The sequence below is a fragment of the Magallana gigas genome, chromosome 8 (assembly GCF_963853765.1).
Source record: "Magallana gigas chromosome 8, xbMagGiga1.1, whole genome shotgun sequence".
Lineage (NCBI taxonomy): Eukaryota > Metazoa > Mollusca > Bivalvia > Ostreida > Ostreidae > Magallana > Magallana gigas.
The window spans coordinates 36,568,810-36,585,571 of record NC_088860.1 but is presented as its reverse complement, the minus strand read 5'-3'; the positions used below and the strand labels follow the sequence as shown (position 1 = coordinate 36,585,571).

General features: G+C 35.3%; 2 protein-coding genes and 2 long non-coding RNA genes across 4 annotated transcripts; 3 read left to right on the top strand and 1 right to left on the bottom strand.

Moving 5' to 3' along the window:
* Window positions 1-1,390: 1,390 nt before the first annotated feature.
* Window positions 1,391-3,816, bottom strand: LOC105332828 (uncharacterized). Its single transcript, XR_010708548.1, has 3 exons — window positions 3,662-3,816; window positions 2,484-2,568; window positions 1,391-1,818 (listed from the first exon to the last, which is right to left on the bottom strand). It is a non-coding gene; the product is annotated as an uncharacterized lncRNA (long non-coding RNA).
* Window positions 3,817-4,917: 1,101 nt separating this feature from the next.
* On the top strand, window positions 4,918-6,767 carry LOC117689992 (uncharacterized). Its single transcript, XR_004602134.2, has 3 exons — window positions 4,918-5,170; window positions 5,549-5,645; window positions 6,267-6,767. It is a non-coding gene; the product is annotated as an uncharacterized lncRNA (long non-coding RNA).
* Window positions 6,768-8,233: 1,466 nt separating this feature from the next.
* On the top strand, window positions 8,234-10,346 carry LOC109619318 (leukocyte elastase inhibitor). Its single transcript, XM_034472652.2, has one exon. It carries the CDS (start codon window positions 8,542-8,544, stop codon window positions 9,664-9,666), a length of 1,125 nt encoding a protein of 374 aa, XP_034328543.2. The 5' UTR covers window positions 8,234-8,541; the 3' UTR covers window positions 9,667-10,346.
* A 4,813-nt stretch (window positions 10,347-15,159) lies between these two features.
* LOC105332830 (leukocyte elastase inhibitor) lies at window positions 15,160-16,624 on the top strand. Its single transcript, XM_034459917.2, has one exon. It carries the CDS (start codon window positions 15,313-15,315, stop codon window positions 16,435-16,437), a length of 1,125 nt encoding a protein of 374 aa, XP_034315808.2. The 5' UTR covers window positions 15,160-15,312; the 3' UTR covers window positions 16,438-16,624.
* Window positions 16,625-16,762: the final 138 nt, after the last annotated feature.

Genomic DNA, 16,762 nt, shown 5'->3' with positions numbered 1-16,762 from the left:
AAGTGCTAGTGTGCCAATTGTGAAGGATGTTTTTGTAGAGACGTCTTACAACATTAGATGAATCACAACTGTCTATGCGTGTATTTTGCTCAACGTGTCTCATGTAATCGTGCAACATTTTACTATCATTGCACGATTTATCAGCTTCCATTTGCCATCCTCTGCCACCTGTGTATATATACCCTGCACAAGCACCTCTGTTTTAAACCACAATTGACCATCGATGCTGCTGCACCAATACATCCTTGTTGTTTGCTTGGTTTATATATACCCCATATGTATAAATAATTATATATACCGGTATACTGTGGAATCATTTTCATTCGTGAGGTTCAATGTTTGTGGTTAGCCAAATTTTTCCTTGTTCCAAGGGACGTAATTTCGTTGGTAAAAAGTTTAACGTAATTTAAAATAAATACAATTTAATTCTGATTGTAACGCCTCATTTGATTGGCTAAACAAATTCATATATATCGTATAACATAACTTGCCTACGTCACAATAAGACGCGCGTGCAAAACATATTAATCCGCTTGACGTTACGTTTAAATTTGTACAAATTAACATATTTTAACTAATTAATGGGCCTTATTATCTTATTTAAATAGTAGCAAATTTAAGTATAAGGAATAGAGTTAATTTCTACCTATGTTATACGAGTATAACATAACTTGGAACAGTTTACGCCTTTTTATAAACCGCTTCGCGGTTTATAAAGCGTAAATTGCCCCAAGTTATGTTATATCGTATAACATAGGTTGAAATTAGATTCATTCCTTAAATATTAGAATTGCTAGAGTAACTACATGTTCTTGGGGATGTGAATTTGTGGCCAAGAGTTATCCATGAAAACCACAATTTTTCAATTGCACGAACATTTTGTCGCTTCTGCTCGTGCGTAAATTTTGAAAGGGCCTTTAAAAGCGTACACAAAATGGGACCAATCAGCTTTGAATTAAAATATAACTTGTAATCGCATGTAGAGTCACACAAGAGTATCACAGACGTCATTTATTAATTTTAGTTATGAATGAAACAATTAAATATCTTTCCTATCTAATATAGCTGAGGATGTGTGTTTTCACTGCGAAGAGAATATATGAGTATTTAAACGTTAGGTGTCCGTGGAGTATACTTATATACGAGGGAAGGAAATAACAATGCTGCCTATAAGTAACAAAGCATACAACAATGCTAACTTTAAGAGAAAACAGATAAAATAAGTTGGTAAACACGTCCATGGGAAAAGGTCATTAAACAAATTTGTCCATACCTAATTATAAATTATCCAAACTTGCCAGGGATGGAAAAAAAATGGAACTGTTTTCCAAGAATTACATGAACGAACCTGGACCTTGCAAAACTTGGGCTTCTAAAAATAAGTGTTACATTTTTTAACATTTTACTCCAATTTATTTTCAGTGTTAATTTACGCCATACACCAATTAGGACACACTGTGTTGTGACAAAGGATATCCGCCATTCTGTTTGTAAACATGTGACAGTTATTTTTAGTTTTGCTAAATTTCCCAAAGACTCTTTCGTAGTTGCGTGCGCATCCAATGATGCATTCTACCGGAAGAACACTGAATCCCGCTGGATTTTTCTCTGGCTTGATTGGACAGAAGTCTCCGACCATTGGATGAGTGTTTCTGATGACGACGCTGGCATGGGGCCGGGTCCCAAACTCTAAGTAATATCCGTCATACCAGATCCATCGATGGGATATTCCAAATGGGTTGCGATGTACCGATCGCGAGACCCTGCGCGGGAATAACGACATGCACCATATATTTGTTTTTCCGAAATAAAATGGCTCTGAAAATTAAAAGAAAAACTTTGAAACTACAAAATAGTTAACAAGTAATTTATTCATATCATAACTTTACTATATTCATGTACCAGTGCAGTCCTAGGCTATATGTAACCCTGTTGAATGTGTTGGAACCATTTTAACAAGGGCTTGGACTTTGGATAGTTATATCAAAGAGCAATGTGACGTAGGCCTGCCTATTTCATTGCAAGCCACTCAGCCATGGCTTTTGAAATCAACAAGAATTTTATGCCTTTTGAGATAAGACTATTTAATTGAAGCAAATTTCGCTTTAAACCACGTCATTTTTAACTTGTTTTGACGCAAGGAATATTTAACTACGCCCTAATGAATGTCCAAGGTCTTCTTAAAATGGTTCTAAGAGAACAAAATTAGCACAACCCTCATTCTGCATCTTAATGGACATCATGAAAAACTAATCTTTTAATTGTGCTATGGAATTTTATATCTACCTTTCTGAATGGTCAAAAACCTACTAGGGTTTTCATAATTCTTGTTAACATTCGAGCTCTGGATATAAATACTGAGTACTAAATACTAAATATCTAACTATCAAATGAAAAGACTGCATACATTTGCAAAAGAAATACATAAAAGAGAAAGTTAAGAGACAATCCTGTATATATTGCAGTGAGTTAAAAAGACCTACTTCCCACGGGTTGGCAGTTAGCTGTCTTCTTTGGAAAAAGCCACGAAGAGGCGCCGTGAAGGACGGCTAAGGAAAATAACAACACCTGAAATATGAAGCAATATGGCAACGTGAACATAAAAATATGAAATTGTGTAATTATAAAGAAGGTTTTTTCCCAATCATCATATTTTGATAAATAATTCTGGAGAAATATTTTAGATAATTAAGACGATGGTACATGTACAGTGAAGCAAATTAAAGTATCATCTATCAGTGTAAGTGTATATCGATGATTTCGAAAAGAAGTTAAAACTGAAATTTAAAATGGTCTTGATTTTAATATACATTGGTCATTTAAGAGAAATCGCTATCTAAGTAAAAAAAGTAAAAAATTCCAGTGAAGTTGTCTCTCTTATCAAATAGACGATAAACCTTAAAGACCAAGGTTTTAAACCGGCCAGTTTACCTCAGCAAGATTAGTAACTGATGGGCGAAAACGGTATATGGAAGTCAAAGAAATGGATTAATATAAATAAACAAAGTAAGATTAGTTTCATGATCCCGGGGCCACAAAAACTGAGACAATCTCACTTTTAAACCTAGTCTTATTATAGTCTCACTTTATGCTCGCTATACTTTCCTTATGTAATAAAGAGTTCTTAAAACTGAGCCCTTGTAAGTTTTATAGGCCGCAGAATGCTATACAATGTTAATTATGTGTATCCGTGGTGTATCTTGTTTATCATTTATAGGGAAAATACTATTGACCTATGAAAAATAAAATTTGAAAGATCGTATTGATAACATGGCTGTATGCGAAATCCTGTCATGGATCATAAGGAAGTATAGACTTTATGTTCACGTTTAGTTGTTTAATCAAATGTCTTTCACTTGCCATCAAAAAGAAGTTTACAAGTAAGTTTTAAAAGAAATCAGTATCTGTTTATTAAAAAGATAACAAATCTATAATACCTATTCTCAAAGCTAAGAAAATGAAATTGATACCAAAACATATATTATTACGAACATTATTTTTATGTAAAATCTTGGCACACGCAACTGCAGATCTTAATTATGTGTGCACATGAGAATTTGTGTTAGTTTTTATTTTGATTAGGAAATACATTAAAAGCATTTAATGGAAAAAATGAAAATAATGATAAAAATTCGACAAATGAATTCGAAATAGTACTCACAAATGCACCGGTGTTTTTCCCCATTGTCTTAAGCTTTCTATTGCACAAAGACAGACCTAACGCCCAGGATAACTTATAAAGTCTGTTTGGAACAAAGATCTATGACGTAAACAAATCAGGCAGAATGCATCTATCACAAAGTTACAAGTACCTGTCGATGAATGATCGAGAGCAAAGTTCGATCGGTGGTATATATGTACTTCCTACCTGAGGTTAATCACTAAATCTACCTGAGGTTAATTACATTTACCTAGTATGTTAATGAATGCCGTGGACTACATTGCAACTATGTGTGCGCTCCACACCTCAGGTTTCATAAACTATTTGATGATAGGTCAATCCTAAAAACTCTATAGATTGTGTTCTGTAATTAAGTTCAGAGGTGGGGGGGGGGGGGGGGGGGTAAAAAAGCAATCAATAATGGTCATTTCCCTTCCTAACTTTATACCCCCCTTCCCCTTAGGAAAGCCTCCTCTATATTTGAACTTTTAACATCAACTATTGACACTTCTTGTTTATTGTATACACTTTCATTAATATTCACAGCTAGGTGAAACTGTATCGGTTATTAATAAAACCAATATTGTATGTGTTAAACACTGAAAGTGTCCATATATTTTAACACCTTTTCCCGACTTAATATTTTGACTTTTCTATGTGAATTTTCTACACAAACTCTCTCTCTCTCTCTCTCTCTCTCTCTCTCTCTCTCTCTCTCTCTCTCTCTCTCTCTCTCTCTCTCTCATTTTAATATTGTTGCAAACGGGTGGACATTTGAATTGTCGCTCGAGTTTTTTTCTCTAACTGTTTCATTGGCTACGACAAGGAATTGATCAAGATAAGGTGGCCCAAGTAACTTACATAATAAGCATGTTGCAAAGAGGAAGAGGGGAGGAATGCACAATATACATTTTAATATATGATTAATAGATCAAGAATCGAATCTTATTACCAGGACGCATGCATGATAGTACATGTACATGTATAAAATAAGGAACTCTTCCCTTCTGATAAGAAAGCATATGCATTTGTTTTTATCCATAGTATATATTAGGTTACATGTGCGAGATAAAATTGTAACAATTAACTTCTTTTAAAAATACCATTCTGCCTTAAGACGTGTATTTCACAATGTTTATTTCTGTTCTTCAGTTAACAGATTAATTCTTATATATCAAGTAAAGTTTGGTCAGCTATATCTAATTAAATGTGTTTAAAAAAGATCAATGATCAACGAAGACATGACTACACACGACGACGGACCTTCCCCCCAACAATCGCAATAGGTCATTTTTGTGATCCTAATGACCTGGAAACCCATTTAGGAGTATCCATCATCAAATTCGTCATAAAAGAACGTGAATTTAACGCCTCATTGATTGTTTAACTGTTAGTGGAAATAGAACTTGGGTCAAATACCGCTGATCCATCACCATCCTTTTATTTTATTGTGGACTTGAAAACGTTAAATAATTAGTGACTTTTATTTGTTCCTTCAGAAATATGAAGGTAAGCTTTCTTCTTACTACAGTTAAGTTCGTTCATTCATGTAAAAAGTTTTGGTTTGTAGGATTTATAAAAAAAAAAAATCCTTCAAGATTTCCTATATATCCTGTATGGAATACTACCTTAGCGACAATTTCTCCAACTGGACGTTTATCTTCAAAGCTTAAGTTTAATAGTGAAAAATATTAGAATAATTATAAACAAATGTGGTTTTATATAACTCTAATCAATAGTCTATCAAACAGCATATTAATTACTATATTTTTCAGTATCTACTTCTTAGACAGATCTGAGTTTTAAAAAAACGTCGCCTTGAATACCGGCCTAATTATTCAGCACTGTGTTCGGATGTGATTAAAAGTCTTACTTATTTATTTACAGACTCTGCATCGTCTATGCGTCTTTCTACTTGTCATCAGACTCCTTCATAGCACACCTGTCTCACGTGTGCTGAGAACCGACTGCAGGCACGGAGGAGGTGAGGGTGGGCGGGGCCGAAAATCTTACTTTACATGTATATGTAGTCAGTTCGGTCAAATAAGTCTCGGGTGGGATGTCTATAACTGTGTGAATTGATAATCGTAAATATAGTGAACGAGTTGACATTTTTAAAAAAAATTTAGAGGGTTGTGTATATTTTTTTCTGCAATGATCGTTACCTTCATAACCCGCCTGAATCATCAAGGAAAGCATTTTATTCTTTATATTTACATCTTTCCTTTAACAGATTATCAAATTAATCGCAAAAAGTAGGTAGAGTTAACTAAATTATTGTTAATGCACTTCAGTACGTTCGATAAAAGAAGTAGCCAAGTCGTCTTATTTGGTTATTTGAGTCCGACATCATAATGATTATTTCATGCACTCCGTGATTTTACTTAGGTTGTTGAAGGTTTCGACCAATCGATAAACTGGATAGAACTGGATTGTGTAGATTTTAGTCCTGTCAGTATCTATAGCGCTGTGAATTACGTAATTAAGGTTTTCTTAAGATACTGTTAGATATTTGGAAAATGCAAACCTATATGCATGTAATAAAGGCCGACTCAGTACCTTTTAAACTTTTGAAATGATTCAACATTTTTATTTTCTCTTTCAGTATCAACAAAACCGTTTTATATAGGAACGACACACTTACAGTGTATGCTGAAAACTGGTATAAACATGGCACTAAGTCCCCCCTTAAACGGAAGAAAACGAAGAGCTCTTCAAGTTCCGGAGATAGATATGTCGCATTCTTATCTGTCATACGAAAACGTGCTACTGGAATTTGGACTCAATGGTACGCGGATCGAGTACCAGGGTTATCCTATGTTTTCTGAGAGTTGTCCGTCGGCATATTTGCCTGTTCCAGCTGGGTTCTCTTATCTTTCTGTTGACTGCATAGTCAAGTGTGCAAAGAATTATCATATACAATTTGGAAATTACAAAATCTTCAGCAATAACTGTAATACATTCACCAATATAATGTTGGACATTTTGTGCCATGAAATCCGCTGTCCTTACTGGTGTAGATAATAAAGCTAATTTGTGTTTCTCTCGAATGAATAAACGAGTTTCTTAAATTTGAAATTAATATTTACATTGTATATATTATTAATAGGTATTTTTGAAAATTGTATAAAAAAATGTTTATTATAAGCCATTCTCTCTCTCTCTCTCTCTCTCTCTCTCTCTCTCTCTCTCTCTCTCTCTCTCTCTCTCTCTCTCTCTCTCTGTGTGTGTTGTCTATATAGTATAATATATCTTCTTAATTTTAGGTATTTATTGATGATATTTAAAACTTTTATTTAGACACTAGCATATAAAAATGTTGCACTTTGCATCATATAACTGTAAGCACTGGTCCAAGGTTTTATTTCATTAAGATGTATTCCATTAATTTTAAACTAAAATATTTGTAAGTCATATGAAGCAGGTGTTTAAAATTTGATTTTACATTCGTTACTTTCTTGAGGATTTCAAGTTTTTATGTAACAGTGATCACAAAGAAGAAATTCAATTTTTTGTTACGATAAACCACTGATACACGTCTTGAATATAAATTTCTGAGGAATTTTGGAATTTGTTTCTTTAAAACAAATGTGCTTGCTTTAGTTAGCAGATGTTTACTCTAAAATTATTTGAGCATAGAATGTACAAAAAAAAAACCCCAAACCAAAACCAAACCCTCCACCCCTCCAAGAAAAAAATTTTACTTTATTTTTTAAACTACCCTCCCCCCAATTTGCTTTTTATAAAAAAAGCTTGCCTTATTTTTTAAATCCTACCCACCTTCCAATTGCAAAACAAATAGAAAAAAAGACCCCCCCCCCTCCCCACCAAAAACAAAAATCAAAACAAACACATAAAACAACAACAAAAATTAAGAAATTAACGAAACTAGCACAATTAATTGATTGTACGTAGAGAGTAATTTAATTTCTTTTCGTATGTAATTTTTATTCTTTTAAATACATTTAACATTATGGCAAATTACAGAACATTACGCATGTTTAGTTAATCAGAAGTCTATGTCTATACCAATAAAAGTGAGTGCTAACATTTTGAGGATTTTTTTTTAAGGATAAAAACAATGGCGTGAGATAAATACATGTAAAAGCTAAAACTGTAAAAGTACATGTTTTAAAGTAGATCTCTTTTTATAAATAATTAAGTATTATATACAAAAATAGATGCAAGCGTATATGCTATTTTATGTTATCACTACATGCTGCACATGTGCATGCCTCTCAGACTATCGTTAATTATAATGTATCTATAATTGCGCTTGTTGAGTTTAAAGTTTATTTTCAGCTGTCGATACTGTAGTTCTTTTTAATTCAAATATACGTCTTCAGAAAACAATTGAGTTTTTACGGTGCATCTCTTGTAAGAAAAAAAAAACAAATATCGTTAGCTGCAATCTTCTTTGTTTCACATAGGCTACTTTGGCAAAGAACTTATCATGATTAACTACACTATAAATTCTTTTTTATTACACGGTTTTATAAAATACCAGCGCTAGTACAATACAGAGCCCATAAACGTGTTATACACGTATAGAGAGCATGTACACCGAAAACCTGTGGGGAGCCCCATTTACAGGTCAAAATGGATGAAAATTGTAAACAAGAGGGAGGATTATACATAACATAGTGAGGGATGACCAGGTAGAGCAGGTATCCCATGTTTATCGAGCACCACAGGTAAATACAATTACAGCTTTATTGCACACTATAAAAGTGGCAGGCGATCTGTGCACTTTGTGAAATCCGCATAATCCCACGGAATCACGCCAGAACGGAGATAAACACGGAAAGAGACAGGAAGTGATAGAATTTATCAGCTCTACAAAATTTTCAAATTTCAACAGGATCTTTACAAGATCAGTCATGGAGAGTGCAGTCACGGACTTCTCTTTTAAACTCTATCAAGTTCTATGCGAAGGGGGTGGGAATCTGTTTATGTCACCCTACAGTGTATCGGCGGCTCTTATGTTAACGATGTTGGGCGCCAAAGGGGAATCCGAGAGGCAGATAAAACAGGTATTGGGAGTAGCGGGAGTTCCTAACCCGCACCAGGCGTATCAGAAGCTACACGCCACCCTGACAGGAAAGTCCAAGGACGGAGCAAAGCTCGCCATAGCCAACCGGATATTTTCCAAACTCGGTCTGGAGATTAAAGAGTCGTATAAAAAGGAATCGCTGGACTATTACAACAGTGAAATAGAATTGTTGGATTTTGTGGGAAACCCGGAAGAGTCGAGAACTCGAATCAACACCTGGGTTGAGGATCAGACCAACAATAAAATCAAGGATTTGATTCCAGAGGGAGGGATTAATTCCCTTTCGTTAATTGTTCTAACCAATGCTATTTACTTCAAAGGGGATTGGGAAAATGCATTCAAGGCCTCGAATACAAAGAGCGAACTATTTCGAGTATCCGAGACAGAGTCGGGCACGGTTGAAATGATGAATATGAAAAAGGAAAAGTGGCTAATTGGTATGTCCAAATCACTGGATTGCCAAGTTCTGGATCTTCCATACAAAGGGGGAGAACTAAGTATGTTAATCGTTCTTCCGAACAAGGTTGACGGATTGTCGTCATTGGAATCAAGCTTGTCGGCTGACACGTTTCGGGAACTAACAAAGGAAATGTACCGCGAGGATGTCATTGTCTCCATACCGAAATTCAAACTAGAAAGCTCGTTTCAACTGGATAAAGTTCTTGGTGGGATGGGAATCACCGATATCTTTTCCAGAAAAGCCGACTTTGGCGGCATGATGGAAAACCCGCCAGATGGCACTTATGTATCCGACGTCATTCACAAAGCGTTTGTTGAGGTCAACGAGGAGGGCACGGAAGCCGCCGCTGCTACAGCAGTAATGATGAGACTGATGTGCATGCCGCTAGAACCAATAGTATTTAAAGCGGACCACCCCTTCCTTTTCCTGATCAAAGAAAATTCGACCGGAACTGTATTGTTTATCGGTCGCTTCTTGAAACCAACCAACTAATATCTTCAAATGTAAACCATAATTTTTACGAACTAAATTCTATTATCAAAATTAATTGTATTAATACATGATCTTGTATAAATTGCTTATAGCTTTCAATGTTTGACATGTACATTTAATTTGTTATAAGTGTTTTCACATATATTTTGTACTATGAATTATTTATTATATTCATTGCAATACAAGGCAAGGTTCGACAACTCCATTTCCTGAAGTAAACTGTAAACACATACAGCTGATAAAGAAGTAACCAATAGTTTTAGAAAAACTTGTATAAACATGGCTCTAAACGGAAGAATACGAAGAGCTCCTCAAGTTCCGGAGATAGATATGTCGCATTCGTATTTATCATACGAAAACGTGTTACTGGAATTTGGACTCAATGGTCCCCGGATCGAGTACCGGAGTTATCCTATGTTTTCTGAGAGTTGTCCGTCGGCATATTTGCCTGTTCCAGCTGGGTTCTCTTATCTTTTTGTTGACTGCATAGTGAAGTGTGCAAAGAATTATCATATACAATTTGGAAATTACAAAATCTTCAGCAAGAACTGTAAATACATTCATCAATATAATGTCGGACATTTTGTGCCATGAAATCCGCTGTCCTTACTGTTGTAGATAATAAAGCTAATTTGTGTTTCTCTCGAATGAATAAACGCATTTCTTAAATTTAAAATTAATATTTACATTGTATATATTATTAATAGGTATTTTTTAAGATTGTTGATATAATGTTGATTATATACTAGTAGTCATTTTCTCTCTCTCTCTCTCTCTCTCTCTCTCTCTCTCTCTCTCTCTCTTGTCTATATAATATAATACATAATCTTAATTTTAGGTATTTATTAATAATATTTAAAACTTTTATTTAGACACAAGCATATAAAAATGTTGCACTTTGCATCATATACATGTAAGCACTGGTCCCAGGTTTTACTTCATTAAGATGTATTCCATTAATTTTAAACTAAAATATTTGTAAGTCATAAGAAGCAGGTGTATGTAACGATGATCATGTAGAAAGAATTCAATTTTTGTGTCTTGAATATAAATTTCTGAGGAATTTTGAAATTTGTTTCTTACAAACAAATATGCTTGCTTTAATAAGCAGATGTTTACTCTAAAATTGTTTGAGCATAGAATGTACAAAATAAAAAACAAACCAAAGCCAAACCCCCCCCCTCCCCCCACCCCCCCAAAAAATCTTGCCTTATTTTTTTAAACCCTACCCCCTCCGATTGCTTTATATATAAAAAAAAGCTTGCCTTATTTTTTAAACCCTATCCCCTTCCAAAACAAAGAGAGAAAAAAGACCCCCCCCCCCCAACCCAAAAACAAAAAACAAAAGAAAAACAATAACAACAACAAAAATTAAGAAATTAACGAAACTAGCACAATTAATTGATTGTACAAGTGAGTGTTTTGAATTTTTTTTCGTACACAATTTTTTTTCTTTTATTCATTAAACATTATGGCAAATTAAAGAACATTAAGCATGTTTAGTTAATCAGAAGTCTATATCTATCCCAATAAAAGTGAGTGCTAACATTTTGAGGATTTTTTTTAAGGATAAAAACAATGGCGTGAGATAAATACATGTAAAAGCTAAAACTGCAAAAGTAAATGTTTTAAAGTAGATCTCTTTTTATAAATAATAAAGTATCATATACAAAAAAAAAAATCAGCTGTCGATACTGTAGTTTTTTTTATTCAAATATACATCTTTACAAAACAATTGAATTTTTACGGCATCTCTTGTAAGAAAAAAAAAAATGTTTATCGAGCAACACAGGTTAATAAAATTACAGCTTGATTGCACACTATGCATGCACGTAGCATCGTTTTTAGCTCACCTGAACCGAAGGTTCAAGTGAGCTTTTCTGATCACCCGTTGTCCGTCGTCCGTCCGTCCGTCCGTCCGTCCGTCCGTCCGTCTGTCTGTCCGTCCGTCTGTAAACTTTTCACATTTTTGACTTCTTCTCAAAAACCTCTGGGCCAAATTTAACCAAACTTGGTACAAAGCATCCTTATGAAAAGGGGATTCTAAATTGTTAAAATAAAGGGTTCAACCCTTTTTAAAGGGGAGATAATTACGAAACAGTGAAAATAGGGTGCATGTCTTTAAAAATCTTCTTCTCAAGAACCACTGCACCAGAAATGCCAATTTTTACAAAAAAGCATGTATATATAGTTAAGCTTCTAAATTGTAAAAATCGTAACCCCCGGACCAAAACTGGGGCCCCATGCGGGGTTCATAATTTAACATGGAAATACATTAGAAACATGTTTAAAAATCTTCTTCTCAAGAACCACTGCACCAGAAATGCCAATATTTACACAGAAGCTTGTATATATAGTGAAGATTCTAAATTGTAAAAATCGTGACCCCAGGATCAAAACTGGGGCCCCAGGCGGGGTACAAAATTTAACATGGAAATACATTGGAAAAATGTTTAAAAATCTTCTTCTCAAGAACCACTGCACCAGAAATGCCAATATTTGCACAAAAGCTTGTATATATAGTGAAGATTCTAAATTGGAAAAATCGTGACCCCTGGACCAAAACTGGGGCCCCAGGCGGGGTTCAAAATTTAACATGGAAATACATTAGAAAAATGTTTAAAAATCTTCTTCTCAAGAACCACTGCACCAGAAATGCCAATATTTACAAAAAAGCTTGTATATATAGTGAAGATTCTAAATTGTAAAAATCGTGACCCCCGGACCAAAACTGGGGCCCCAGGCGGGGTTCAAAATTTAACATGGAAATACATTGGAAAAATGTTTAAAAATCTTCTTCTCAAGAACCACTGCACCAGAAATGCCAATATTTACACAAAGGCTTGTATATATAGTGAAGATTCTAAATTGTAAAAATCGTGACCCCCGGACCAAAACTGGGGCCCTAGGCGGGGTTCAAAATTTAACATGGAAATACATTGGAAAAATGTTTAAAAATCTTCTTCTCAAGAACCACTGCACCAGAAATGCCAATATTTACACAAAAGCTTGTATATATAGTGAAGATTCTAAATTGTAAAAATAATGACCCCTGTACTAAATCTGGGGCTCCAAACGGGGTTCAAAGATTAACTTAGAAATAAATATGATAAATGTTTTAAAATCTTCTTCTCAAGAACCACTGCACCAGAAATGCCAATATTTATACATAAGCTTGTATGTATAATGAAGATTCTAAATTGTTAAAATAGTGACCCCCTGGCAAAAACTGGGCCCCCAGGCGGGGTTCAAAGTTTAACATATATAAGAAAAATGTTTAAAAATCTTCTTCTCAAGAACTACATTGCAACAGTTTGGGATATTACTATGCATACATCCTTGGCAATTGTAGATTCTAAAGTGTTAAAATCATGACCCCCGGACTAATACTGGGGCATCAAGAGGGGTTTCAAAGTTTAACATAGAAATATATAGGAAACATGTTTTAAAAAATCTTCTCGCGAGCTACAATGTCATTTTTTGTGAGATTACTTTACTTGGATCCTCAAATAATGAAAAATTTAAATTATAGAAGCGATCTAATACTGGGGCTCCAGGAGAAGGGGTTCAATGTTTCACATAAAAAGATAGGAGGGAACATGTTTAAAAATCTAATGGAGGAGAACTACAATGCTTCAATTTGTTAGATTACTATGCAAGCATTCTCAAATTGTAAAGTTTCTAAATTGTGGAAGCCGTGACCCCCAGACTAATATTGAGGCCCAAGAAGGGGTTCAAAATTAACATAGAAATATATAGGGAACATGTTTAAAAATCTTCTTCTCAAGAACTACATTGCAACAGTTTGTGAGATGCAAGCATCATTGGCTATTGTAGATTCTAAATTGGTAAAACCGTGACCCCCGAACTAATACTGGGGCCCCAAGACCCCAGACCAGGGGGTTCAAAGTTTAACATAGAAATATATATCGAAAATGTTTCAAAATTTTCTTCTTGAGAACTACAATGCTACAGTTTGTGAGATTACAATGCAAGGGTCCTCAACTAGTGTAGTTGTTAAAGCCAACCATAAACCCCGGACCAATACTGGGGCCCCAGAAAGGGGTTCAAAGTTTAAAATAAAAATAACATATGCTAGGAAATAGAATGTTACAAGGAACTGTTGTTCAGGTGAGCGATGTGGCCCATGGGCCTCTTGTTGAAAGTGGGGGGGGGGGGGGCAGACTCATCCAAAAAATCTTGACAAGCAAAAAAAAAAAAGGAAATCAGACTTTCCCAAAATCTTCAAAATCCTAATCCGGGGAGGGGGGGGGGGGGGCTGGCGTAGTATATTATTTCTATTTCAATCCTAATTTTCTTATTTTCATATCAATTTTTTAATTTTTTACATCCTCCAAAAAAAGTGGGGGTGGGGGGGGGGGGGGCAACTCCATGTTAATTCAATTTTTTATATGTAAATTTTAAAAAAATTGTTGCTGCGAGAAAAAGTGGGGGGAGGGGGCAGGCCCCCCCCCCTGGCTCCCCCTGATGCTACGTGCCTGCTATAAACAGGTCGGGTACACTACCTTATATGGATAGCATTATTTAACACGTGACAGTATTTTCGGCAAACAGATTCTCCAATCCAGTGAATGAGTTGCAATGCATGACGGTCTATAACGTGTTTACGATTCAACAAACGCACGTGGTATTTGTCTGTTTTTTACACAATATTTAATTGCTTGCCGGAATGTTTGTACGTCTTGATTTTTACTTAAGAAGGTAAAAAAGGAAAGGTTACGTACCATTAACTTTGTTCCATGCTAACATTAAAATTTTTTGTTGTTTTAGTTGATTAATTGTTGCTTCAAAAATGATCAGTATCAAAGGACTGACAAACATACGCATACAAGTACAAACATATGTTGATAAGAAAAAACCCCATCACATTTGTGTATTGGTGACTTTATCATTATGCACTAGAAATAAATACAGGTAACTGTACATTTTTAACATACGTGAATAGCTGCGGTAGTAGAAATGCACAAATATACAAACGCAGAAGCGCAAGCTATATGCAGCATAAAGTAGTTTGTTCGTTAAGCATTCTGATGAATGTCCCTGAAGAAAATATCAACGCGCGTTCTACTAATGTTGTCCCAAATATGGGGGATCACGTGAAAAAAACAGTACTCACTGCTTTTAATTCAATAGGACGTACCTCTTTTGAACAATGACAATGGGGTATTTAAATAGGTTGATATAAGTCCTCATATGCAATATTTTTTGAATGTTAGCATAGAAATTGAAGTTCAGACATAATTGTCTATATTACTTTCGTAAATTCTGAAAAATAATTCAAAATGAGTTTCTAAAGGACAATGCAAAATGGTATATATTTTAAATAGGCTTTGTATATACTGAAACTTGTAGTAGCACACAATGCCTTGCAACTCATTCACCTGATTGGCTTGTCGATAAAAGTAAACAGATGCCTAATTTAGTATGCAAATTTATGCCGACGTCACAAAATATAGTGGTATCGACCTGATAAAAGTAGCAGACGATCTGTGCACTTTGTGGAATCCGCAAAATCCCACGGAATCACACCAGAACGGAGATAAACACGGAAAGAGACAGGAAGTGATAGAATTTACCGGCTCTAGAAGATTTTCTAATTTCAACTCGATCTTTTCAAGATCAGTCATGGAGAGTGCAGTCACAAACTTCTCTTTTAAACTTTATCGAGTTCTATGCGAAGGGGATGGGAATCTGTTTATGTCACCCTACAGTGTATCGGCGGCTCTTATGTTAACGATGTTGGGCGCCAAAGGGGAATCCGAGGAGCAGATAAAACAGGTATTGGGAGTAGCGGGAGTTCCTAACCCGCACCAAGCGTATCAAAAGCTACACGCCACCCTGACGGGAAAGTCCAAGGACGGAGCAAAGCTCGCCATAGCCAACCGGATATTTTCCAAACTCGGTCTGGAGATTAAAGAGTCGTATAAAAAAGAATCGCTGGACTATTACAACAGTGAAATTGAATTGTTAGATTTTGTGGGAAACCACGAAGGGTCGAGAACTCGAATCAACACCTGGGTTGAGGACCAGACCAACAATAAAATCAAGGATTTGATTCCAGAGGGAGGAATTAACTCCCTTTCTTTAATTGTTTTAACCAATGCTATTTACTTCAAAGGGGATTGGGAAAATGCATTCAAGGCCTCGAATACAAAGAGCGAACCATTTCGAATATCCGAGACAGAGTCGGGCACGGTTGAAATGATGAATATGGAAAAGGAAAAGTGGCTTATTGGTATGTCCAAATCACTGGATTGCCAAATTCTGGATCTTCCATACAAAGGGGGAGAACTGAGTATGCTAATTATTCTTCCGAACAAGGTTGACGGGTTGTCGTCATTGGAATCAAGCTTGTCGGCTGACACGTTTCGGGAACTAACAAAGGAAATGTACCGTGAGGATGTCATTGTCTCCATACCGAAATTCAAACTAGAAAGCTCGTTTCAACTGGATAAAGTTCTTGGTGGGATGGGAATCACCGATATCTTTTCCAGAAAAGCCGACTTCGGCGCCATGATGAAAAACCCGCCAGATGGCACTCATGTATCTGACGTCATTCACAAAGCGTTTGTTGAGGTCAACGAGGAGAGCACGGAAGCTGCCGCTACTACAGCAGTAATGATGGAGCTGTATTGCATGCCGCCAGAACCAAAAGTATTTAAAGCGGACCACCCCTTCCTCTTCCTGATCAGAGACAATTCGACCGGAACTATATTGTTTATCGGTCGCTTCTTGAAACCAACCAACTAATATCATGAAATGTAAACCATAATTTTTACGAACTAAATTCTATGTAATAATACATGATCTTGTATAAATTGCTTATAGCTTTCAATGTTTGACATGTACATTTAATTTGTTATAATTGTTTTCACATATATTTTGTACTATGAATTATTCATAATATTCAGTGCTATAAAAGGCTGAGAAATATCAATTTGTTTATTATCTCACTTTTAAAATAATCTTTGGATTTAGGCAAAGTTCGACAACTCTATTTCCTGAAGTAAACTGTAAACACATACATCTGATAAAGAAGTAACCAATGATTAATACCTTTGAGATATTTTAGATG

What these genes read in the sequence shown, in the direction of transcription:
- LOC109619318 (XM_034472652.2), top strand. Translation starts at nt 8,542, where the DNA reads ATGGAGAGTGCAGTCACGGACTTCTCTTTTAAACTCTATCAAGTTCTA.
- LOC105332830 (XM_034459917.2), top strand. Translation starts at nt 15,313, where the DNA reads ATGGAGAGTGCAGTCACAAACTTCTCTTTTAAACTTTATCGAGTTCTA.